The following is a 24,786-nucleotide window of genomic DNA, read 5'->3' on the forward strand; positions in this document are numbered from 1 at the left end:
CTTGATTTTCATGCTAGAAAGTTTGGCCATTAACGACTGGCAAGAAGGACAGAGGATTGAAAGAGAAGTAAAGATGTAGGAAGGGAAAAGGCTAAATAATAAGAATAATAAACAGGACTACTACGTTCAAGATACCCCTTTCAAAAGACACCAAACCTTTGAAGCAGAAGACCTTATATTAGCTGTTCAATATGAAGGACAGATCGAACAGGAATTGTGCAATGTGTGACTGGTCAACAGTTAGCTGTGCTCTGGGTTTGGTCACCAAAGCTTGTGAATCTTCCATTTGTCTTCAACTTCTGAAAGCAGTCGTTTTTGGATCCAGTCCCATTAATAATGATTCATGATTGTCCCTCAAGCTAGAAGGACATCATAGAACAAAAACAGATGGTTTCTATGAATCTTGGGGCGATGAGCTTGCCAAACTTACACCTCTCCAAAAATGTAAGCACATAGAATTTCAGGCAGAAGTAAATAACCTATCATAGAGACGTAGGACTTGGTGACAAAGAGCTTTTTTAAAAAAATAAAATAAAAAAAAAGGCCAATGATCTATCTTCAGACATCCACCAACCTAAATAAAGAGTCTCTTTGGGACAAGAGATAATATTCTGCCTTTGGAATGATTACGAGGAAGATATTCTAAAATTCCATTCCATTTGCCCATTAAAACTGGAGATGATGAAAGACTGTCCAACACAGTACTTTTCTGTAGCTTCTATAGAGATATTTGTAATTCCTATAAACCTGCCCTTTTTTACATCAATACCTATAGCAATCTGACAATACTTGTAGTTTTGTCCTTTTTTGCGGATTGCAAATCAACTAGATTATGGCCAAATATTGAGCAGCAAATGTAAAGATTAGGCATTAATTCATAAAGCCCCCTCAAAATTATAACATACCTTTTATATCAACTAACACAATTACTTATATTACTCTACTTTTAATTATTTTACATTGTTATCAGTTATACCTTCAATCTTTGGCTTTGGGATGTAAGAAAAGTTAGGGGAGTTGTAAGCTTGGGAAACGATACGGTTGCTTTCAGACTAGAGATACGGAACGATTGCCCCTTTATGACTTGTGGACTTCAACTCCCAGAATTCCAGAGCCAGCATGGGGGAAACGATAGCCTTTTTATGACTGGTGGACTTCAATTCCCAGAATTCCTGAGGCAGCATGGGGGAACTATGGTCCCTTTATGACTGGTGGACTTCAATTCCCAGAACTCCTGAGGCAGCATGGGGGAACTATGGTCCCTTTATGACTGGTGGACTTCAATTCCCAGAATTCCAGAGCCAGCAAGGGGGAACTATGGACCCTTTATGACTTATAGACTTCAACTTCCAGAATTCCTGAGCCAGCATGGGGGAAACAATAGCCTTTTTATGACTGGTGGACTTCAATTCCCAGAATTCCTGAGGCAGCATGGGGGAACTATGGTCCCTTTATGACTGGTGGACTTCAATTCCCAGAATTCCTGAGCCGGCATGGGGAAACAATGGTTCCTTTATGACTGGTGGACTTCAACTCCCAGAATTCCTGAGCCAGCCATGCTGGCTCAGGAATTCTGAGACCTGAAGTCCCCAAGTCATAAAAGGGCCATCGTTCCCCACCACGGATGTAGACAGATACTATGTTTGTGCTCCTACACACACAAAGCACAGTTCTGTTGTCAAATCCAAGTTTTCCTCAACCCCATTGTTCTAGAAACTAACTTTTCACATGGTTCTCCAATGTGATCTTCCAATTAGAATGAAATTATATACCCAATGAACATCTAACTTTGTCTTTCAAAAGAAGGTATCTAACCAAGATAATTAGACATTTTAAATAAAGTGTGCACTAATTTCTTCTTCGCAGGTGTGACATCTTGGTCTTCCATTTTGTGAATTACACCCTTAAGGGATAGCGTAAAAAAATACAGTAAGAGAAACCAGCATTTCTAGGAAGATGGCCGAGCTAGGTTTTACCAATTCCTCAATCTTCTTTCCGTGATGCAAAGAAAGAAATATTACTAGCCATTCATAAGGACAGTTTCATAGAAACAGCTCCTAACCATAACATATTTCTACCACCTTAAACACAAGCTTAAGTCAATCACGTACTGGCTACCATATCCACGAACCAACTTTAAGTAGAAAAGAGACATAAATAACAGATACATAAGTCATGAGGTATAGACTGCTGAAGATGTGTTTCTTTATCGGGAACATGGACTTACTTTGGTAGACTTAAGCTTTTTCTCATATTGAAGTCTTTCCCTGTCCATATCTCCTACTTTTAGGCGCAAATCATTAACTTCCTGCATCAAATCCTGTTTTGAAGTAAAAGAAATGAACAAAAATGATTTGAAAGTCATGAAAACGAGTAGAAACATGCACTAGACACAGCTGGGCAACTTCTTCTATCTTCAAGAGGCAGTTTTAAAATGACATCAGCCCTGCTGGTGCAGTGGTTAGAGTGTAGTATTGCAGGCAAACTCTGCCCACTGCCAGCAGTTCGATCCTGACCGGCGCAAGGTTGACTCAGCCTTCCGTCCTTACGAGGTTGGTAAAATGAGGATCCAGATTGTTAAGGGCAAACTGCTGACTCTGTAAACTGCTTAGAGAGGGCTATAAAGGACTATGAAGCAGTATATAAGTCTAGTGCTATTGCTACCTACCCTACATTTCCCATTCCTTCCCTTCCCTTCCCTTTTTTTCCTACCAAGCTGTGCGGGCATTGTGGTCAGAATGCAGTACTCCAGGCTAACTCTGCCCACTGCCAGCAGTTTGATCCTGACCGACTCAAGGTTGACTCAGCTTTCCTTCCTTCCGAGGTCGGTCAAATGAGGACCCAGATTGTTGAGGGCAACATGCTGATTCTATGAACCTGCTAGAGAGTGCTGTAAAGCACCATGGAGCGGTACGTAAGTGTAAGTGCCAGTGCTATTGCTGTTTAGAAAAAGGTGGACGCCAATGAGATGGAAATATCTAAGCAAGCCAGCTATCTTGGATGCATACAATAAAAGAAGCGCATTTCCCCAACTCACTGCAGAAAGCCCAAATACCACATCCCAGAGTATTAAAGCAGCTACATTCTCTAAGGCGGTCAAAGCAGCTGCCTCAAAGGACATCCCTTTGATCTTGACTTTAATAGGGACGTTGAAGGAGAAACTCCAAGCAGTTTCTTAGTAAAAAATAATGAAGTTAATTTGCCATGGCGTTTTTCCCAATTTTTTTTTCTTCAACTTCCCAGCGTAAGCCTACAGTCCAATTTTCTCCCATCGTCTCGCATTCAAATATTAACCAAATCTGACCTTACTTAGCTTTTCAAAAGCAGTCAAGGCTGAGATACTATGGGGTCCTTGGTGCTCTCTGAGCTTGACCGTTTTCTTGCAGACATTTCATTACCCAACTAGGTAACATCATCAGTGCTGGAAGAGAAGGGAGTCTGCTCTTATTTTTATATAGGGAGGAACTACGAATGTAGACAGACAAGCTAGCAATCGCCAACAGCCTAATGAAGGCTACTTCCTACTTCCTAACCAAGGCTACTTCCATCAACATTGATAGGACAAGGTAGTTGTATATAAGGGACGCGGTGGCTCAGTGGGTTAGGACTCTGAGCTTGTTGATCAGAAGGTCCGCAGTTTGGCAGGTCAAATCCCGAGGGCCGCGTAACAGAGTGAGCGCCTGTTACTCGTCCCAGCTTCTGCCAACCTAGCAGTTCGAAAGCATGTAAAAATGCAACTAGAAAAATAGGGACCACGACGGTGGGAAGGTAACAGCGTTCTGTGCACCTTTGGCGCCTAGTCATGCTGGCCGCATGACCACGGAGACGTCCTCGGACAAGTGCTGGCTCTTTGGCTTTGAAACGGAGATGAGCACCGGCCCCTAGAGTTGGAAACGACTAGCACGCATGTGCGGGGGAACCTTTACCTTTACCTTTACCTAGTAGTATATAAACAGAAAGCAAACCCCATTCTCTTCTAGCACTGATGATGTGACCTAGGTGGGTTGTGAAATGTCTGCAAGAAAACCACCAAGCTCAGAGAGCACCAAGGACCCCACAGTTCAGCTCTGAGCTACACATGTTCTCTTCTATGAGATACAATCACCTGCCTAGCTTTTACTTAGTAAAAGTCCGCTGGTCACATCAAATCTTACTTCCAAAAGAAGAACTTACCATCAGAAGACACCAGCTGAGAGATGAGAGCAGTTAAAATAGGAGCATTCAAAGAGAATAATTCCAGATATTTTCTTTTTCTTATCCCAGATTTCCCACACACAGCAACCACAGATCAAAAATTAAAACTGCAAAACTTTTGGCTCCCTCAAATGTCATTGAAAAACTGCATTAAAAATAGGCATTCTCACAGAGATAGTCACATCAAATCTCTCTCCCCCCCTCTCTCCCCTCCCTCCCCCCCTCTCTCTTCAAGGTGACCACATCCCTTTGATTTTTCCCCAGACATAAACTGCCTCTTAGTATGAGTTTTGGAAAAGGGAAAACGAAAACGAGGAAAAAAGCCATGCTTTGCTGTATTTTCAGACAATAAAAGTATTCTTGCTATTTCCTACCAGGATTGTGAAACTGTCTGATTTTAAAAACCTCTGCATGCAAAACTTTTCAGACAAGGGCCTTTACACATAATTCCCACATTCTTGGTAGCCACAACTTGACATAATGGAAGGAATTTGGGTTGCCATTAAAATAAACATCCCAGATGTTCTCCTTTTCACTTGTCAGTAGGAACATTGAGTACTACATGTGCTACTATGTGTAACAAGTTCTCACTGAGTTTCAACTTTCTCCATCACTACACGTGGTTCTCAACTTACAACCTTTCCTTTAGTGTCCACTCGAAGTTACAACAGCAGTGGAAAAGTGACTTGTGACCATTTTTCACACTTACGACCGTTGCAGCAACCCCGTGGTCACATGATCGAAACTCAGGCACTTGGCAACTGGTCATATTTATGTCCCGGGGTCATGTGACCACCTTTTGACAAGAAAAGTCAATGGGGAAGCCAGAGTCACTTAACAGTTTAACAACTGCAGCGCCTCACTTAACAACTGTGGCAAAAAGGTCGTAAAACGGGGCAAGACTCGCTTAACAAGTGTCCTGCTTAGCAACCGAAATTTTGGGCTCAGCTGTGGCCATAAGTCAAGGACTATCTATGCTCCACCCCATCTTCTTTGAGCTGAGAGGAAAAAAATCCCTTCGGCTACCAGTTCACATCCAGTTTCCAGTTGGAAAGAAACCACACCAACACGATCTTTTCAGCAGTCAGTCACACAACACTGAACGCTAGCCAATTTTACGCAAGTTTTTTTCCCTCTCAACACAACCTTAGTCGGGGGGGGGATATCAGCTGTTGATAAGGTGTAAAGCTCTATAAAATATTCTAATGGTAAAATAAAGCATCTCAGCCTTAAAATCTACGGAGTTTAAAATCTTTGGATCAGGGCCCCTCAGCTCTGACTGGACGGTGGGGAGTGGAAGGATTTATTCCCCACTATCCAGTCAGAGCTGAAGAAGCTTCTTGGATGAGAGGTGAAACGTCTTCAAAGGAAAAACAAGAACGTCTAAGTGCCTCGTGAAAAAGCAACTTTGGGACAACCATGAGCTGGATGACTGAGAATCCCCATAGCCCAGTGGTGGCGAACCTTTTAGAGACCGAGTGCCCAAACTGCAACCCAAAGCCCACTTATGTATCGTCGGGTGCCGGGTGGGCATGGCCCATTGGCTGGGCATGGCCCATTGGGTGGACGTGGCTGCGGCGGTAACGGCAGACTGGGTGGGACTACCAAGTTCAATTAGTCAATTCCAACTTTGTGAGATCTTTTTTTTTTCCCCACAAGTGAAATTGATTGATTGAACCTTTTTTTTTTTTTTGCACACAGCGGCAAAGGCCTAAAGCGAAAAGGTTTTATAAAACCCAGCTGAAGGCCTTGGACTGGGGCGACGGGGCGCGTGCCCACAGGGAGGGCTGTGCGTGCCACCACGGCCATAGACTCTTAGGATCAGGATTAGGTCTCTCTCTCTCCGATTTTGCAAAACCACTGTGTAAAATTGAACCACTTTTCAAAATATTTCTTCACACCTGGGGCTGGGAAAATATTGTTCCAAAGACCTCAGTGAAGAGGAAACCAAAGGACCATGATAAAAAGGACCAAATCTACCTTCCTACCTGTTATGTATCCAGTTGCAGGCATCTGCATAGCAACAGCCACTAGGGGGCGTTGGCCTGGGCGGTTTTGGCGGGAAACCTAGTTTCGGCGGGAAACCTAGGGCCAACCCCATTGGCTGGCCGCCTCCCTGGCCGGGTATATAAGGAGGCCAGGCAGCCCTTGTTCCTCAGTACGCAGCCCCCACAATAAAGAGCTGAATACGTACTCCGGCTGGCGTCTCTTCCTTGCGTCGGACCCACTACATTACACTACCAATGGTCCTTTTTTTCATAGAGCACTTCAGAGACATGGCCCCTTGCTGATGAGAATGGCCTTCTAGAATATTCTAGACCACGAGACTTCAAAAATGAAGATGAAAGCCAGCCCGGAGGATTTTTTTTCTTTTCTTTTCTTTTCTTTTTTGTTCAGGGTAATAAGTTTCCAACAAAGCAACGTTTTATTGTTTCAGTTGGGGCTTGGGGCTTTAGAAGCGACCAACATTACTGCAGCCCCTTTGTAACAGATCTCCTGTTTTTATAGCCTGCTTCAGAATGTAAAGCAGGGGATTAAACCAGGACTCAGAAAACCACAATACAGGGTTAGTAGAGAGAGAGAGAGATGATATTGTTAAGTCCCTCAAGCTGTACAATCCTGTTCTGCTTCTTATAGCTGGTGCCAATTCTGAATGATTTTAACTGCTTCCAGATGGGGAGGTATTATTCATCCACTTCAGATAGGAAGAGAGAATAACAGAGTTGGAAGGCACCTTGAAGGTCTTCTAGTCAACCCCTTGCTCAAGTAGGAGGCCCTATACCCTTTCAGACAAATGGCTTTTCTTCTTGAGAACCTCCAGTGATGGAGCACCTGCAACTTCTAGAGGCAAGCTGTTCCACTGATTAATTGTACTCACTGACAGGAACTTTCTCCTTAATTCTACTTTGCTTCTTTCCTTGATTAGTTTCCATCCATAGTTTCTCATCTTGCCTTCAGGTGCTTTGGAGAATAGGGTGATCCCCTCTACTTTGTGACAGCCCCTCAAATACTGGAAGACTATCGTATCACTCCTGGTCCTTCTCTTCATTACACTAAACGTACCCAATTCCAGCAACCGTTCTTCCTATGTTTTAGCCTCCAGCCCCCTAATCATCTTTGTTGCTCTTCTCTGCCCTCTTTCTAGAGTCTCAACATCTTTTTGTATCAGGGTGCATGCAACAGCACTTTTAAGTCCAGATCCTGTGTTAAGAAATTTTAAGGCAAAAAGTTTCAGCCGTGCTGAACCTGGATTGACTCACATCTGCATCTCTGAATCTGTCTTCACAATCCACCCTGTCCTTTTCCACTGCAGTCAGCTTAAGCTTCAGGTTGGAGACCTCAGCCATGAGATCCAACTTCTGAGTTTCAAGAGATGTTCTGCTTAAGAGCTCCTGTTCAAAATGACAAACAGAATCGATGGTTTAAAGGAGGGAAGAGAAAGACGGGGTGTCTTTGAAGGTCCTATCAAATGAAGAGGGAGAAGGGAGAAAGGGGAGGAGGGGGAGAAGGAGAAGAAGGAAGGAGGAGGAGGAGGAAGAGGAGAAGGAGGAGGAGGAGGAGAAGGAGAAGAGGAGAAGAAGTAGTAGTCGTCACAAAAGAAGAAGGAGGAGAGGAGGAGGAGAAGAGGAGAAGAAGTAGTAGTCGCAAAAGAAGGAGAAGAGGAGGAGGAGGAGGAGGAGGAGGAGGAGAAGTAATAGTAGAAGAAGAAGAAAAAAGAAGGAGGAGGAGGAGAAGGAGAAGAGGAGAAGAAGTAGTAGTCGCAAAAGAAGAAGGAGGAGAAGAGGAGGAGGAGGAGAAGTAGTAGAAGAAGAAGAAGAAAAAGAAGGAGGAGGAGGAGGAGGAGGAGAGGAGGAGAAGAAGAAGGAAGAGGAGGAGGAGAAGAGGAGAAGAAGTAGTAGTCGCAAAAGAAAAAGGAGAAGAGGAGGAGGAGGAGGAGGAAAAGTAGTAGTAGAAGAAGAAGAAAAAGGAGGAGGAGGAGGGAGGAGGAGGAAAGGAGGAAAAGAAGTAGTAGTCGCAAAAGAAGTGGAGGAGAAGAGGAGGAGGAGGAGGAGAAGTAGTAGTAGAAGAAAAAGAAAAAGAAAAAGAAGGAGGAGGAGGAGGAGGAGGAGGAGGAGGAGGAGGAGGAGGAGAAGGACGACTGTGGGGTCCTTGGTGCTCTCTGGGCTCCGTTGTTTTCTTGCAGACACTGCATGACCTAACTAGGTGCACCTGATGATGCTACCTAGTTGGGTCATGAAATGTCTGCAAGAAAAAAACAAGCTCAGAGAGCACCAAGGACCCCTCTGTGGATATGTGGGCCAGCATGTGCTACGTGCGTCAAAAACAGATTCCACCAAACCAAACCCCTAGATTCACAGACAGGAATCGGTGGTACCTGCTGTAACATTTCTTCCGTTGCATTCAGCTTCTCTCTGTTCTCCTCCAGGCACAATTCCAAATCCCTGATCTTCTCTCCCTGAGCATCCACTTGGTCCGTAAGGACACTCACCTGTTCAAAAATAATAATAACAATGAAAACAAATGGTGCCACTCTATCTCAGAGTATGCCCACCAGAGAACGTCCTTTCTTCACAGTCATTACATACTGATTTGACCTTTTGGGGAAGGTATTGATAGCAACCCAAGATTCTTTAACTATCTGACTCATAATTGATACCCTCGGCAAACCTGAAGACATCATTGCTTGTTCTAATACAGGGGTAGGCAACCTTGGCTCTTTTATGACTCGTGGACTTCAACTCCCAGAATTCCTGAGCCAGCCACGCTGAGGGGAAAGGGAGAGGTTTCCAAGCTGAGCCATGCTGGCTCAAGAATTCTGGGAGTTGAAGTCCACGAGTCATGAAAGAGCCAAGGTTGCCTACCCCTGGGCTAAGAGACCTGGAACATCCACAGCTAACATTGTTATCTTTTTCTTAGCCTGTTACTGAATCCCTGATAATCTATAGTTCCTAAGCTTTCTTAGCAACCCTTCAAGATAGTTCCGCAAAATCTATTTGAAAAGTGCTGCTTGTGCATATCTCCCCATTAAGAACCAAAGCTTTATTAGGCAGAAAGAACAGGCCAAATTGAAAAAATCACTCACTTGCAGAACAAGAGATTCCTTATCACTTTCCAGCCGAGTCAGCCGTTCCTGGTAGACATCTCCGTTAGCAGACAAATGTCCATTAATCTGGAAAACAAAAGGAAAAGATTAGGTTGAGGTCACATGGCTTTCTCGATCCATTTAAAAGACCACAGCAACGTAAACAGGAACCACAAAGGCTGAACTCAAGATCCCTTCCCACCCCATGTCCCATATATTTATTTTCTGTTTACTCTTTTTATATCTCACAAAACTCCAAGATGACACCAAAGATGATTAGAGGACTGGAGGCTAAAACATATGAAGGAAAGTAAAAAAGAAAAGAAAGTAAGGTTCTACATTTAGGCAAGAAAAACCAAATGCACAGGTATAGTATAGGTCAGGGGTAGGCAACCTCGGCTCTTTTATGACTCACGGACATCACCTCCCAGAATTCCTGAGCCAGCCACTGGTATACGTGGTACCTCGCCCAATAGTAGCAACTGTGAGAGGGATCTCGGAGTCCTAGTGGACAATCCCTTAAACATGAGCCAGCCGTGTGCTGCAGCTGCCAAAAAAGCCAACACAGTGCTAGGCTGCATTAACAGAGGGATAGAATCAAGATCACGTGAAGTACTAATACCACTTTACAAGGCCTTGGTAAGGCCAAACTTGGAATACTGCATCCAGTTTTGGTCACCACAATAGAAAAAAAGATGTTGAGACTCTAGAAAGAGTACAGAGCAGAGCAACAAAGATGATCACGGGACTGGAGACTAAAACATATCAGGAACAGTTGCTGGAATTGGGTATGTCTAGTTTAATGAAGAGAATGACGAGGGGGGGACATGATAGCAGTCTTCCAGTATCTCAGGGGCTGCCACAAATAAGAGGGAATCAAGCTATTCTCCAAAGCACCTGAAGGCAGGACAAGTAGCAACGGATGGAAACTAATCAAGGAGAGAAGCAACCTAGGAGAAATTTCCTGATAGAATAATTAACCAGTGGAACAGCCTGCCTCCAGAAGTTGTGAATGCTCCAACACTGGAAGTCTTTAAGAAGAGACTGGACAGCCATTTGTCTGAAATGCTATAGAGTTTCCTGCCTGAGCAGGGGGTTGCACTAGATGACCTCCAAGGTCCATTCCAACTTTATCATTATTATATTATTATTATTAAGTTGCAGAAATTGGGTATGTCTAAGTTTAATGAAGAGAAGGACTAGGCGTGAGATGATATGGAGGACCATACCTCAACAACAATTTCCCACATAAGAATGGTTTCATGGTCATGGAAACACAATAGAAGATTTCACTGAAGACCTACATTCAAGATCAGATCGCATGTAATCTTATTTTCCAGTAGATGGCATCTTTGGACTACTGCAAATCGAGCTTCTTATGAAGAACTGTCATGTCACAATCCAAAGAGACAACCACATTTTTTGACGCTGTTGTTCTTTCTCAGTCACGTTCTGCAGGGCTGCCTTGCCACCTAACTACTGACCTGCAAGCTGATTTTTATTTTATTTTTTGAATTTTAATGGACTGCAAACTGGGCTCAAGCCCATTTTTTCTACAACCTTCCTTCCAACAAAGAGCTGGATGGCGTACATCAGACATGTCAAACACAAGGCCCGGGGGCCAGACCCGGCCCACCAAGTGGTTTCATGTGGCCCACGAAGCCATCCTGGAAACAGTGAGGGAATGGCCCCCACTGCCTTGGCCCTGGCCCAGAGACCCTCCTCCTGCCAGAGACCCTCAGATCTGTCCCACTCCTGCCCAGGCCCCCATAGGCACCCTTGATGCGAACGATGTAGAGCTGGCCACGCCCACCCAGTAGGCCATACGCACTCTAGCCACGCCCACCCAGTAGGCCACGCCCACCCTGGCCATACCCACCCGGCCCCTTGAGGGCAACCGCAATGCTGATGCGGCCCTCAATGAAATTGAGTTTGACACCCCTGGCGTACATCATCATTTTTAATATTGTGAGTGACCTTCACAATATTAATTGGACATCAGCCTGCATGAGGAATTATGGAAGAGGTAAAAGCAGTTATGAGAACAGTAACTGAACTGGTCATTCATCCTAAAAGGCTGCGGCTAACAGATGCCGCTTGCAAGATAGCAAGAAGCAATGCAATCCCACCTGCATTGTCAGCTGAACATCAAAAGTCAGTTACATGAGAAGATAACAACCCTCTGTCTACTCTAACCTGTCCATTATACCCACTTCAAAATCAAAAAGTTTTCAAACAATTTACAGTTTCCCCTTTCCTTTCCTTCCTCTTCCTCTTTCTTTCTTTCTTTCTCTCTCTTTTTAATTCTTTCTTTCTTTTTCTTTCTTTCTTTCTGCAGGAGACGGCAGGCCACTAGGATGGTTTTGGTCTGGAGGCCAAGGAATATTTTCTGGCAAGGAAGGATGAAGCCGCTGGCATGAAGGACCACCTTTGGGTGGGAGGACTGAATTTCAATTGTAGAAATGAAGAATGTGACGATGGCAGGTGTTTTAGGAGGAAGATCTCCCCCTCTCTCTCTCCCTCCCTCCCTCCCTCCTTCCTTTTTTTCTTTCTACTTATTTGTTAGATTTATATGCCACCCATCTCACTCTGCGAAGCAACTCACTCATCACAGATAAAAGCAACAGGGAAGCGCAAAATCTTGTAAAAGACTCGGAGACAAATTGCATGGCAACACCATCGCATTTGGACAAGCATGTCGCCTCACATCATCACACTGCACTTGGGTCAGCAGCGCTAAGGCACTTCCAGGTTGAAAGGATTAGCTGGCGAGATCACCGTTGCCTGGAGGACACCCAGTTGGGAGCTGGAGCCAAGGACAGGAGCTCAACCTCACCCCGCAGCAGCACTTGGGTCTCCAACGCGGGCTTGCTAACCTTCCAACGCAGCGTCCTAACCATGCAAGCCACCATGCTCCTTTGAGAAGTATGTTAGTTTTAAAAATCCTGGGGTCTTTTTAGGCTAGGCCCACCGTTTGTTTTTCATTGTAATTTAATATTACCCATTTGTTTGTCTCACCATTTGGTTTTGCAGCCATTCCATCAAAATCTCTGCTGTCGACTCAGGGACCTGGCACCGCAATCCTTCTTTTTCATCTATTTCCATCATCTCCAACAAACCCCGAAGGTCTTCCACCAGATGCAGAACCCGCAAGCTTCCCATGAATGGAGACGTTGGGGATTGGCAATCAAACAAGCCATTGGAGTATTCCAGTGCTTTGGACCCTGGAGAACAAGAAGAAGGGTGAGGATAAGAAGGCTAAAACATACGAAGAACGACTGCGGGACTTGGGTTTGGCTAGTCTAAAGAAAAGAAGAAATAGGGGAGAGATGATAGCAGTGTTCCAGTATCTGAGGGGCTGCTGCAAAGAAGAAGAGGGGGTCAGGTTATTCTCCAAAGCACCAGAGGGAATGATGAGAAACAATGGTTAGAAACTGATCAAAGAGAGAAGCAACCTGGAATTAAGGAGAAACTTCCTGACATTGAGGAAAATTGACCAGTAGAACAGCTGGCCTCCAGAAATCGTGGGCGCTCCATCACTGGAGATTTTTAAGAAGAGGCTGGACCAGGGGCAGGCAATCTTGGCTCTTTTATGACTTGTGGACTTCAACTCCCAGAATTTCTGAGCCAGCATGGGAGTTGAAGTCCACGAGTCATAAAAGAGCTAAGGTTGCCTACCGCTGCACTAGACAATCACCTGTCTGAGATGGTATATGGTCTCCTGCTTGAGCAGGGGGCTGAACTAGAAGACCTCCAAGGTCCCTTCCAGCTTTATTCTATTCAAACCTGCAGGATTAACATCAATTACACATCCATCATCCTTGACTCACAACCATTTGCATATTGAGCCCTCTAAGTCACGACAACACTGAAAATGCAACGTACAACTGAATGTCAACCGTCTGGCTGGCAAATTCCAATACTGAAGGAACTCTACAGTCTTGAGGTGCCATAACAGACAATCTTTATTGAATACACACACCGGCACTGAAGTTTCCAAGTTTGAGGACCCTCAACAATAAGTTTTCTCCTCCAGAGATAAAATGTACAGATAAGGAAGAATGTGGTGGATGTTCTACCTGCAATGATGCCATCCATCTGCTCCAAAGCTGCGGCCAGCATTTCACTCGCATCACCCATCATGGTCATCCTTCTGTAGGGTAGCCACTGCTAATACACCTAGAATAACGACGCAACAAAGAGTTACGTTGGACTTGCACATTGCAGAAGCCAATCTGAAACAATCTGCTAATTCAGTTCAGCATTTGTTGAACATCAAGGGTGTACAGACTATTAAGAGATCTTTTCCCCACAAGGCACACGATCCAGGCTTGCTCCAACCTAGCTTGGGCTGTAGGGAAATGAAAACCTGGAGTCATGGGAGTGTGTACGTATGTATGTCAAAAGAAGGGATTGCATTCCTGCTGGGAAATTTTCTTTTCCCAAACTCATGCCGAGCCGTCATCTGTCTGCTTTGTGGAACATCTGTTTCCTTCCAGAACTAGCAGATGTCAAAATCATTCTTGGGAGAACGAAAAGACTGAACAACATGAACAAGCCACGTTTGGTGCCTCCGATGTAGTGAGCTGTGCCTCACAAAAGGGTCGGCCTTTTGAAAAAAAAAGTGGAGTCCCCTCTCATTTTAAGCTACATTCTGGCGCTTTGGAGGGGAAATAACAACCGACTTTAGAATTAGCACTGGGCAACCTCAGCTCACCGCAGTAGGAAAACTTTCAATAGCTTTTATTGTTTGTTGGGTTCATCTCACATCGTCCTTGCAAGAGATCACCAGCAACCCTACAAGATAGGTTGGGGTGATGGAGAAAAGGAGCAAAGAACTTGTGCATCCTGGATTTGTCCCAACTATTAAACCACACACTTTTTTATTAGGGATTAATAAGGATAAATTCAGTAAAGGATCTTTATATTCAGCACTGCACATCCTAACTGCAACAAGACTAGCATATGCTCAGAAATGGAAGAGAAGAGAAACCCCCACCGAAGAAGAAGTAATAAATACAATCCTATGCTGCGCTGAAATGGATAGGTTAACATTAGAACTTAAAAATAAAAGCAAAACAGACTATTATGAAATTTGGCATGAGGTGTATAAATGGCTAGTCAAGGAAGAATGCTGGGACGAATGTTGATTGATAAGTTGAGTTAATTCTCCATCAGATAGAATTGAAAGTTATTTCATCACAATGTACATGATCGAACAAAAGTGCGTATAGTCAAGGCTATGGTCTTCCCAGTTGCAATGTATGGCAGTGAAAGTTGGACCATTAAAAAAAGTTGAGCACCAAAGAATGGAGGCCTTTGAACTATGGTGCTGGAGAAGACTCCTGCAAGTCCCTTGGACTGCAAGGCGATCAAACCCGTCAGTCCTAGAGGAGATCAACCCTGACTGCTCTTTAAAAGGCCAGATCCTAAAGTTGAAACTCAAATCCTTTGGCCACCTAATGAGAAGGAAGGACTCACTGGAGAAGAGCCTAATGCTGGGAAAGGTTGAGGGCAAGAGAAGAAGGGGATGACAGAGAATGAGGTGGCTTGATGGAGTCACTGAAGCAGTAGGCGTGAGCCTAAATGGACTCCAGAAGATGGTAGAGGACAGGAAGGCCTGGAGGAACGTTGTCCATGGGGTCGCGATGGGTCGGACACAACTTCGCAGCTAACAACAACATGATCGAAAGAATCCTTACTAGAGAGTTCATAGATTCTATATGTATATTTTGTTATAATGTAAAGAAACCTTTTTCCTTTTCTTTTCACAAGGTAATACTAATAGTATTGTTTAAACCAGGCAAGTTGTATCACGTCCACTGTGGGGGGTTTTTTGTTTTTGTTTTTAACTGTATATTCAATAAAAATTTTGGGGGAAAAAGAGAGAGAGAAGGAGCAAAGACATCCAAGGAGTATCAAATCAAATCTGTTGATTACAGCCGTATGGCGAGAAACAGTAAAATATCCAATTGTAGGCTACTTACATCCATACATCCATATATATAAAAATGCAGCGAGTATGATCTAATGATGAGTAAGAACACATAAAATAAAATTAATTTAAAAAGGATTATTAAAAAGATCTAAAAATATTTCATCTTATTTACGCTTCCGACGAATCCCCAGCGCTGCTGCGTAGAATCTAGCCACCTGTGCCGTAATCACAGCCCGTTCGTCCTTAAGCAGCCACTGGAGATACGTAGTGTCAGAACAGCCAGGATATCTATCAATTATTGGGAGGATAAGTTTTTTTCGGATATCTCTACAGAAAGAGCATCGAAGGAGGATGCGTCCAACAGTCTCCACCTCTCCTGAGCAACAGGAATAAAGTCTTTCAGTCAATGGTATCTTTGAACAAGTAGCTATGGCTAAGGGTGGGTTGAACCTGGCATCTTTCTTCTCTTGGTCCAACACCTTAACAATAGAACGTAGAATAACAGAGTTGGAAGGGACCTTGGAGGTTGTTGTGCTTCAGGGTCAGCCTGTGGGTTTGGCAGTTGGGTCGGACGACTCAGAGGAGGAGGGGGGTGTTGAAGACCTTGCTGAGGGGGTTGAAGATCTTGCTGATGATAGCCCTCAGGCAGGCCCCTCCCACTTGGTCACCATGGAGACCCAGCTGTGTGAGCCTGACAGTGTGGATGAAGATGACCCACAGCTGGCCCTGTTCAAGGACGCCCGATGCAGGAGGCAGTCAAGTAGGAGTAAACAGAGGAAGGCAATGGGGCTTCTCGGAAGGAGGCAGAGAGAAGCCACGCCCTGAACTCTTTATAAAGGGAATGTGTGGGGAGGGTTGGTTTGCTGAAAGCAACCGCTCAGATAGTGTTTCAAAGCTCCTGTATCTTGGTTCGTGTCTTGTTTGTTTTTGTAGTAAATAATTTGGCAGACGTAATTCCAGCCTCTTGCCGTTTGTAAAGGGGTTGCCTTTTCTGCAGGGCCGGTAGCAGGCTGGTACAGAACAGAGGTCTTCTAATCCAGCCCCCTGCTCAAGCAGGAGACCCTATACCCGTGGTGGCGAACCTATGGCACGCGTGCCACAGGTGGCACGCAGAGCCCTCTCTGTGGGCACATGCACCGTCGCCCCAGTCCTAGGCCTTCAGCTGGGTTTTATAAAACCTTTTCAATTTAGGCCTCCGCTGCCTTATGCAAAAAAAAAAAAGGTTCAAATGAATTTCAACTTCTCACGGGGGAAAAAAAAGATCTCGCAAAGTTGGAATTGATTGAACTTTTTAGCCCCACCCAGTCTGCCGTTAACACCACAGCCACACCTACCCAATGGGCCACGCCCACCCAATGGGCTATGACCACCCATTGGCCACACCCACCCGGCACCCGACGATACATAAGTGGGTTTTGGGTTGCAGTTTGGGCACTCGGTCTCTAAAAGGTTCACCATCACTGCCCTATACCCTTTCAGTTAAATAGTATATTGGCTGTTTACAAAGCTATAATGCTAAGTACAGAGAGTCCTCGAGTTACAACGGTTCATTTAGTGGCCCTTCAAAGTTACAACGGCACTGAAAAAGGGGACTTACGACCATTGTTTCACACTTACAACCATTGCCCAGGATCATGTGATCAAAATGCAGATGCTTGGCAACTGAATCATATTTATGATGGTTGCCACGTCCCAGGAACACGTGATCTCCTTTTGCCACCTTCTGACACCCAACGACAATGGGGGAAGCCAGGTTCACTTGAACAACCGCGTGACTGACTTAACAACTGCAGTGATTCACTTAACAATTGTGGCAAGAAAGGTCGTGAAATGAGGCAAAACTCACTTAAAGTAAATGTCTCACTTAACCACAGAAATGTCGGGGCTCTATTATGCTTGTAAGTCGAGGATTACCTGTATCCCATTTTCCTGAGAATTCTGTCTGGATGAACTGGTTATAAAAAGCGGGAAGACACAATCAAACAATGTATTAATGGTGGTCGTTAAGTCGAGGACTCCCCGTATGACATGCAGAGGTTCACAAAAATGGTCATCTCACAATTGTTCAACCAGGAAACGGCCAATCACTTGGCAAATTGAAGTACGTGGTTGGTTGGATATTCTTACTTCCCCTTCGTTTCAAATTTTACAAGCTACGCAGCTATATTCTCTGCCAATCAACTTCTAGAAAGCTCGTCAGAAGGCTGGAAGGAATTCCAGGTCTAATGCGATCGCCGTTGCATGCAGATTGTGTAACAGCTGCAACGATGATTATCAACTAACCCTCCCCTAGCCAGAGGTGAAATTTGTAACTTGTATCAAATGAAGTCTTCCGATCCAGCTGATCCACCGGCTAAAATTAATCCGTTAAAAGTGTAGGAATTCATAAATTATGAATTAAGGAAAACTGATTCATAAAGTTACCTCAGTCATGCTCTCCAGCTTCCAGGAACTTGGGATTAAGGTGTTTTTTTTTAATCCCATTTAGATCCCGCCCTTCTCCGAAGACTCAGGGCGGCTTACAATCTAAGAAGCACAAATCAATGTGCTTAGCAATAGCCTTCATTCTATGTATATACCTGCTTATTAGGACTTTCGGGGGCCCCCTCCCAAGCGGCATTTTTTTTTTAGCAAAGTCAGCTTATTGCCCCCAACAATCTGGGTCCTCAGTTGCTCTCGGACCATTGTTAACGTGGTTGCATTTTGCATTTTGCAACAGAATGGATTTTCTGCAGTGGGGAGAATTCAAATCACAGCAGCAGATGGCATCCCGCTAAAAGTAGGGGAAAGTCCTCCAAAAATAGAACCAGATCGAAAAGTCCCCAAGCTGCTTATGTCATATTTTGGATGGAATAATATTCTAGGCTGAGTGGATTGCACCTCAATCAATGTTCGGTTGTTTGCTGTGACTGACCTCGTAATGAAATTCCAGCTTCTTGGTCTGGCTTGCAACTCCGGCCTCTGGTAAATACGACCAGATAGATGCTCAGTTCTTTGAGTAGATATCCACCGAGGCTATACTTGCTCCTATTATACAACTAGACATAAAATCTGCTGGGGGAAGGATGTTTTTTACCAATGGCTCACAGAGATTCATTTAGGGTCTTGAAGGAGAAAAACAAAAATGTTTACCCCAGTCACTAATTCTGGCCAAGGGTCTCTTTTTTCTACTGTTATCAATATTTTGTATGATTATCCTTCTCATCTTTCCTTGCAAGAGGTTACCAGCAACCCTACAAGATAGGTTGGGGTAGTGGAGAAAAGGAGCAAAGACATTCAAGGAGTATCTATGGCTAAGGGTGGATTGGACCTGGCATCTTTCTTCTCGTGGTCCAACATCTTAACAACAATATTACACTGGCTGTTTAGAAAGCTATAATAATACTAAGTACCTCTTTCCTTAGCTTCTTATGACTATAACTTTGTTGTTTGCATCTTATGATTTAGCATTGTATCTTATGTCTGTATCTTATGATTTAGTATTTAGCTAATTTAGTATCCTATCAAGCTTGTAAGCTTGTAAGCCGCCCTGAGTCTTCGGAGAAGGGCGGGATATAAATGGAATTAAAATAAAATAAAATAAATAAATAAATATCACTGAGCGTTGTATCTTATGATTTGTGATGATTGTATTTCAGGATTATGATCATGATTTATCACTTGCTGCTTGTATGTACGCTGAGAGTTTCTGCACCGGAGATAAATTCCTTTTGTGTCCAATCACACTTGGACAATAATTCTATTCTATTCTATTCTATTCCATTCCGCATTCTATTCCTTATTCTATTCTGTTCTGTTCTATTCTATTCTATCCTGTTCTGTTCTGTTGCCTTCTGTTCTATTCTATTCTACATTCTATTCTATCCTATTCTACTCTATTCTGCATTCTATTCTATTCTATTCCATTCCATTCCATTCTGCATTCTATTCCTTATTCTGTTCTGTTCTATTCTATTCTATTCTATCCTGTTCTGTTGTCTTCTGTTCTATTCTATTCTACATTCTATTCTACTCTATTCTGTATTCTATTTTATTCTACATTCTGTTCTATTCTGTTCTATTCTATTCTATTCTGCATTCTATTCTATTCTATTCTATTCTATTCTATTCTATTCTGTTACGTTCTATTCTGTTCTGTTCTGTTCCGTTCTATTCACACATTGTAAGTCGCTTTTTCCAGTGCCACTATAACTTTGAATGGTCACTAACTGAACTGTGGTAAGATGAGGACTAACCTGTATGCTGTGAACTGCTAGGGAGGGTCTGTTTTAGCCCTCTTACTGCCTACCGGACATTCAAGGTTTGACTCACTTTGCCCTCTGGGAATCAGCCCAGACTTTAGACTTCCCCAGATAGGGTGTGGGGGAAAGATTGAGGAAAATCTGTTCTGTTAACAGACCTTTGGATATGATTGATGTATCTCAAACCGACAAGGAGCCCAACATGCAAAAGGATAGAAGAGCTTTATATCTCAGGAAAGAGAAGCCTAATCTTTCAAAATCAGAAAATGAGGATAATTAGACATTTAGACGGTTCCACTGGTTAATTGTTCTAACTGTCAGGAAGTTTCTCCTTAGTTCCAGGTTGCTTCTCTCCTTGATTAGTTTCCATCCGTTGCTTCTTGTCCTGCCTTCAGGGGCTTTGGAGAATAGCTTGACATTTTAAACATTTAAATTATGTATTAACACATCACAACAGCATTTTAAAAAAAATAATAATAATGATGTGCCTTATCTATTTTAGTACTGGAACTCACAGAGAATTGACCCACTTAGCATTTTATGAAGAGGTTCTCTGTAATACAACATTTTGACAAATATTCTCACAAATTCCTGTTGGCAGTTAGGAACCTTTTCTCCACAAACTTTGTAGATCGCCATAATTTCAGCCTTAAAAACTCTCTTCTTATTGCTGCTGTAGTAAGAAGAAAAGGGGAAAATAATGAGCTAGCCAAAAGCTCAATAAAGTAATTCAGATTTATTTTTACTGGATAAGCAGCAGAGATATAAGTGAAATATTACTAATGCTCTATAAAGCCTTAGTATAGTCACACCTGGAATACCGCATCCAATTTTGGTCTCACCACATTACAAAAAAGATGCTGAGACTTTGGAAAAAGTGCAGAGAAGAGCAACTAAGATGATTAAAGGCCGGGAGACTAAAACATGCGAAGAACAGTTGCAGGAATTGCGTATAGACAGTCCTACAATCACAACTAAGCCCAAATTTTCTGTTGCTAAGCGAGACTTTTCTTAAGTGAGTTTTGCCCCATTTTCTTGCCCCCGTTGTTAGGTAAATCACTGCAGTCATTAAGATAGTTACACGGTCGTTAAGTAAATCTGGCTTCCCCAATGACTTTGTCAGGAGGTCGCAAAAGGGGATCATGTGACCCCGGGACACGGCGACCGTCATAAATATGGAAGAGTTGCCAAGTGTCTGAATTTTGATCACCGGATGCTGCAAGGGTCGCAAGTGTGTAAAATGGTCGTAAGTGGCAGAATGCAGATCATGTGACCTTGATCACGTGACCTTGGGGATGCTGCAATGGTCGTAAGAGTGAAAATTGGTCGTAAGTCACTTTTTAAGTGTTGTTGTAACTTTCAAATGGTCACTAAACAAGCTGTGGAGGATTACCTTTATATGATGCTGTGGATCATTTCTTTATTTGTTATATCAACGTATTTAGCTATCCATCTCGTAGTTGCAACTCTGGCAGCACAGATAGGGTTAACCCCCCCCCCCAAAAAAAGAAAAAAAACAGAAAGAAAAATAACATTTTAGTAATGAAACCCGACTGAAATCACAAGGCAGGCAAACTCACAGAGACAAGGCAGAGCTAACTTTTTTGATTATTGTTTAATAAACTTAAGTCTGTTACTCATCTCTAATATAGGGCTCTGGATTGTTATCCAAACCAAAATAAACACAATAGCCCAAATTATAAATAGCATGCAACTGGCATCCAGGAACTAACAAGCATATCCCAACTTCCAGCACCCACCTGCAAGCCAACATCTTCAAGGTGTTACAAAACACTTGCAGGGATCTCATGAATTCCAGTCATCAAGAATGGATGCACTTCATTCATAATAATATGACATTTTAATAACATGAGCGAGGAAAGCTTTATAGAATAATATATAACTTGTTGGTAACCTACTTATGAATGCGGATGGGGAAGGAAGGAAGGAAGGAAGGAAGGAAGGAAGGAAGGAAGGAAGGAAGGAAGGAAGGAAGGAAGGAAGGAAGGAAGGAAGGAAAAGAAAGAAAGAAAGAAAGAAAGAAAGAAAGAAAGAAAGAAAGAAAGAAAGAAAGAAAGAAAGAGAGGGAGGGAGGGAGGGAGGGAGGAAAGGAAAGGAAAGGAAAGGAAAGGAAAGGAAAGGAAAGGAAAGGAAAGGAAAGGAAAGGAAAGGAAAGGAAAGGAAAGGAAAGGAAAGGAAAGGAAAGGAAAGGAAAGGAAAGGAAAGGAAGATAGAAGAAGGGAAAGGAAGGGAAGGGAAGGAAGATAGATGAAGGAAAGGAAAGGAAAGGAAAGGAAAGGAAAGGAAAGGAAAGGAAAGGAAAGGAAAGGAAAGGAAAGGAAAGGAAAGGAAAGGAAAGGAAAGGAAAGGAAAGGAAAGGAAAGGAAAGGAAAGGAAAGGAAAGGAAAGGAAAGGAAAGGAAAGGAAAGGAAAGGAAAGGAAAGGAAAGGAAAGGAAAGGAAAGGAAAGGAGAAACTCTGTAAATTGTTTGAAAACTTTTTGATTTTGAAGTGGGTAAAATGGACAGGTTAGAAGACCCCGGTCCTAAACCTCAGGCCAGCTATTTCCCAAACATCCTGAGACCAGAGCATCTCAACTTTGCAATGCTTTGACACATTTCTAGTGTCAACTATTTTAATTACACAGAAAGCACTAATCCATTCCAGACACCAATTGCTTTCATCTGGCACCGTATGAAAGAATACCGCAACCTGCCCATTTGGTTCAAGAGGTTTCATATCCATATTATACCATTTATGTAGATTAGAAAATGATTATCAAATTTTTTTAAAAAAAATATTGCACTCAACTCTGCAGGGCTGAGAAAAGATTCTATACAGAAAAACAGGCAAGATTTAATACCAAAATCTACTGAATTCAGGTAGTAGCCCTCCACTGATGATCACAATTGATCCCCACAATTGACAGTTGTTAAGTCAGCTTTGCCCCATTTTACAGGGTTGTTTTTTTTTCTTCATGCCACCGTTGTGAAGTGAATCATTGTGGTTGTTAAGTTAGTAACACAGTTGTTAAGTGAATCTGGCTTCCCTGTTGACTTTGCTTATGAGAAGGTCACAAAAGGTGATCACGTGATCCCGGGACATTGCAACCGTCATAAATATGAGTCAGTTGCCAAGTGTCCAATTTTTTTTAAAAAAAATGTTTTATTGATTTTCTAATTTTACATTTAAGTATTTGAAAAGCCGCGTGGCGGCTGGGTTAATCAATAGATACAATGACATACAAGTATCTTTGGTGCAGTTCTTAAGCTGTTACATTAAATTTTTCCTCTTTTCCCCTTAATATTTACTGTCTCCTGTTTAAACTAATACAATTCTTATTAAATCAATTAGATAAAAATGACATTTCTTACATTTATCAATAATTTTTGGCTTGTGCATACCCTTGTTTTAACATTTAATCTTTATAGACAATCAATGCCCTAATCAGTTTCCCCCAGTTTTTAACTTCCCATTAATATTTAACTTAACATTTAATATTTCTAGTTCCAAGCGTCCAAATTTTGATCAAGTCACCATGGGGAGGCTGCAACGGTCGCAAAGTGTGAAAAATGGTCGTAAGCGGCAGAACGCAGACTCTAAAAGAAGAACCCACAACATAGGCTTAACAACTAGAAACCCATTAAATTAAAAATATGCAAGAATAATAGATCTCGCACACATTAGACACAAAGGTGAATTTTCATTCTTATATTTGCCAGACAGGAGAAGGAGGGTTAAAATCCAACTAAGCCTATGCTATTTTCATCACACACACACACACACACACACACACACAAAAACAGAAGCAAAAACAGAAAACATGCTCTTGGATATATAAATAGAAATCCCCCACACACACACACACAAAAATATAAATACAGAAGGGCACCATGGCCGCAGGAAATTTTTAACACAAATATCGGTCTCGCCCTTGAGCGCATCAAGAAGGCATTTTCACGGCTCATGAGCCTTATCAAAATTGCTTGGAAGGATGGTTGCAGAGATTCAATCTCATATGGTATATTTTCTAAATTGCCCATGAGAATTTCTGCCCACAGAGTTGAAAAACCTGGCTGAAGTCAAGGCTAGACAACCACAGCCAATTCCAAACCCAAATAACTTGCCACAATTAAGCCAAGAGTCACCTTATGACTCTTGGGAATCCTAGTGGACAATCCCTTAAACGTGAGCCAGCCGTGTGCTGCAGCTGCCAAAAAAAGCCAACACAGTGCTAGGCTGCATTAACAGAGGGATAGAATCGAGATCACGTGAAGTGTTAATACCACTTTACAAGGCCTTGGGAAGGCCACACTTGGAATACTACATCCAGTTTTGGTCACCACCATGTGAAAAAGATGTTGAGACTCTAGAGTACAGAGAAGAGCAGCAAAGATGATCAGAGGACTGGAGGCTAAAACATATGAAGAACGGTTGCTGGAATTGGGTGTGTCTAGTCTAATGAAGAGAAGGACGAGAGGTGACAGGACAGCCGTGTTCCAGTATCTCAGGGGCTGCCCCAAAGAAGAGGGAGTCAAGCTATTCTCCAAAGCACCAGAAGGCAGGACAAGAAGCAATGGATGGAAACTAATCAAAGAGGGATTCAACCTAGAACTAAGGAGAAACTTCCTGACAGTGAGAACAATTAACCAGTGGAACAACCTGCCTCCAGAAGCGGTGAATGCTCCAACACTGGAAGTTTTTAAGAAGAGACTGGACAGCCATTTGTCTGAAATGGTATAGGGTTTCCTGCCTGAGCAGGGGGTTGGAGTAGATGACCTCCAAGGTCCCTTTCAATATTATTATTATTATTATTATTATTATTATTATTATTATTATTATTATTATTATTATTAATAATAACTGTTGAGCTTTCAGCTCAATTTCTTAACTGTGCACACAAGACTGATTTTTGTCGTACATACACTTTGAAAATGACAATTCTGCCCAGTTTCTATGCAATCTTGTTGCTACGGTTATGTGCTATTTTCCGAAGTTGTCGAGGGGGAAAAAAAAAGCTTCGTTTTTAAAATATCAGAATGACTAGGTGAGCGATTCTCCGCCACGATGCCTGAAGAAGTGACCACAATCAAAACGTAAATCCTCCTGGCATTCAAAGGTGGAGTGCTAAAATATTTATTGGCACCAAAATTACAGTCCTTTTTTTTTTAAAGAGCTCTGCTTGAGTTTGAAAATATTTTTTTTTAGTCGCGTGGCTTCTTCTGGACCAAAATTGCTTGGGGGAAAAACTGGAGCAGGTGTGAAGAAAACATCTGGGAAGCCTTGAAGCCGCTTTTTGCTCACAAAAATGTTACTTGCCCCTTTCACAAT

At 42.8% G+C, this 24,786-nt stretch overlaps 1 protein-coding gene across 5 annotated transcripts in view; it reads right to left on the reverse strand.

Annotated features, from left to right (window-relative positions):
- The window catches only part of PPFIBP1 (PPFIA binding protein 1), a 117,409-nt gene that overhangs the window by 47,218 nt on the left and 45,405 nt on the right, over window positions 1-24,786 (reverse strand). For 4 of the 5 annotated variants that reach the window (XM_081331664.1, XM_081331663.1, XM_081331661.1 and 1 more), the window contains 6 exons: window positions 13,357-13,456; window positions 12,296-12,501; window positions 9,278-9,364; window positions 8,570-8,683; window positions 7,455-7,586; window positions 2,228-2,320 (listed from right to left, as the gene is read on the reverse strand). In XM_081331664.1, the coding sequence (XP_081187790.1) occupies window positions 2,228-2,320; window positions 7,455-7,586; window positions 8,570-8,683; window positions 9,278-9,364; window positions 12,296-12,501; window positions 13,357-13,426 (702 nt within the window). In that variant the 5' untranslated portion in view covers window positions 13,427-13,456. Of the gene's footprint in view, window positions 1-2,227; window positions 2,321-7,454; window positions 7,587-8,569; window positions 8,684-9,277; window positions 9,365-12,295; window positions 12,502-13,356; window positions 13,457-24,786 lie in introns of those variants that run through there. The other variant, XM_081331665.1, reaches the window with a different exon arrangement.

The sequence above is a fragment of the Vipera berus genome (assembly GCF_964194415.1).
Source record: "Vipera berus genome assembly, chromosome: 6".
NCBI lineage: Eukaryota > Metazoa > Chordata > Lepidosauria > Squamata > Viperidae > Vipera > Vipera berus.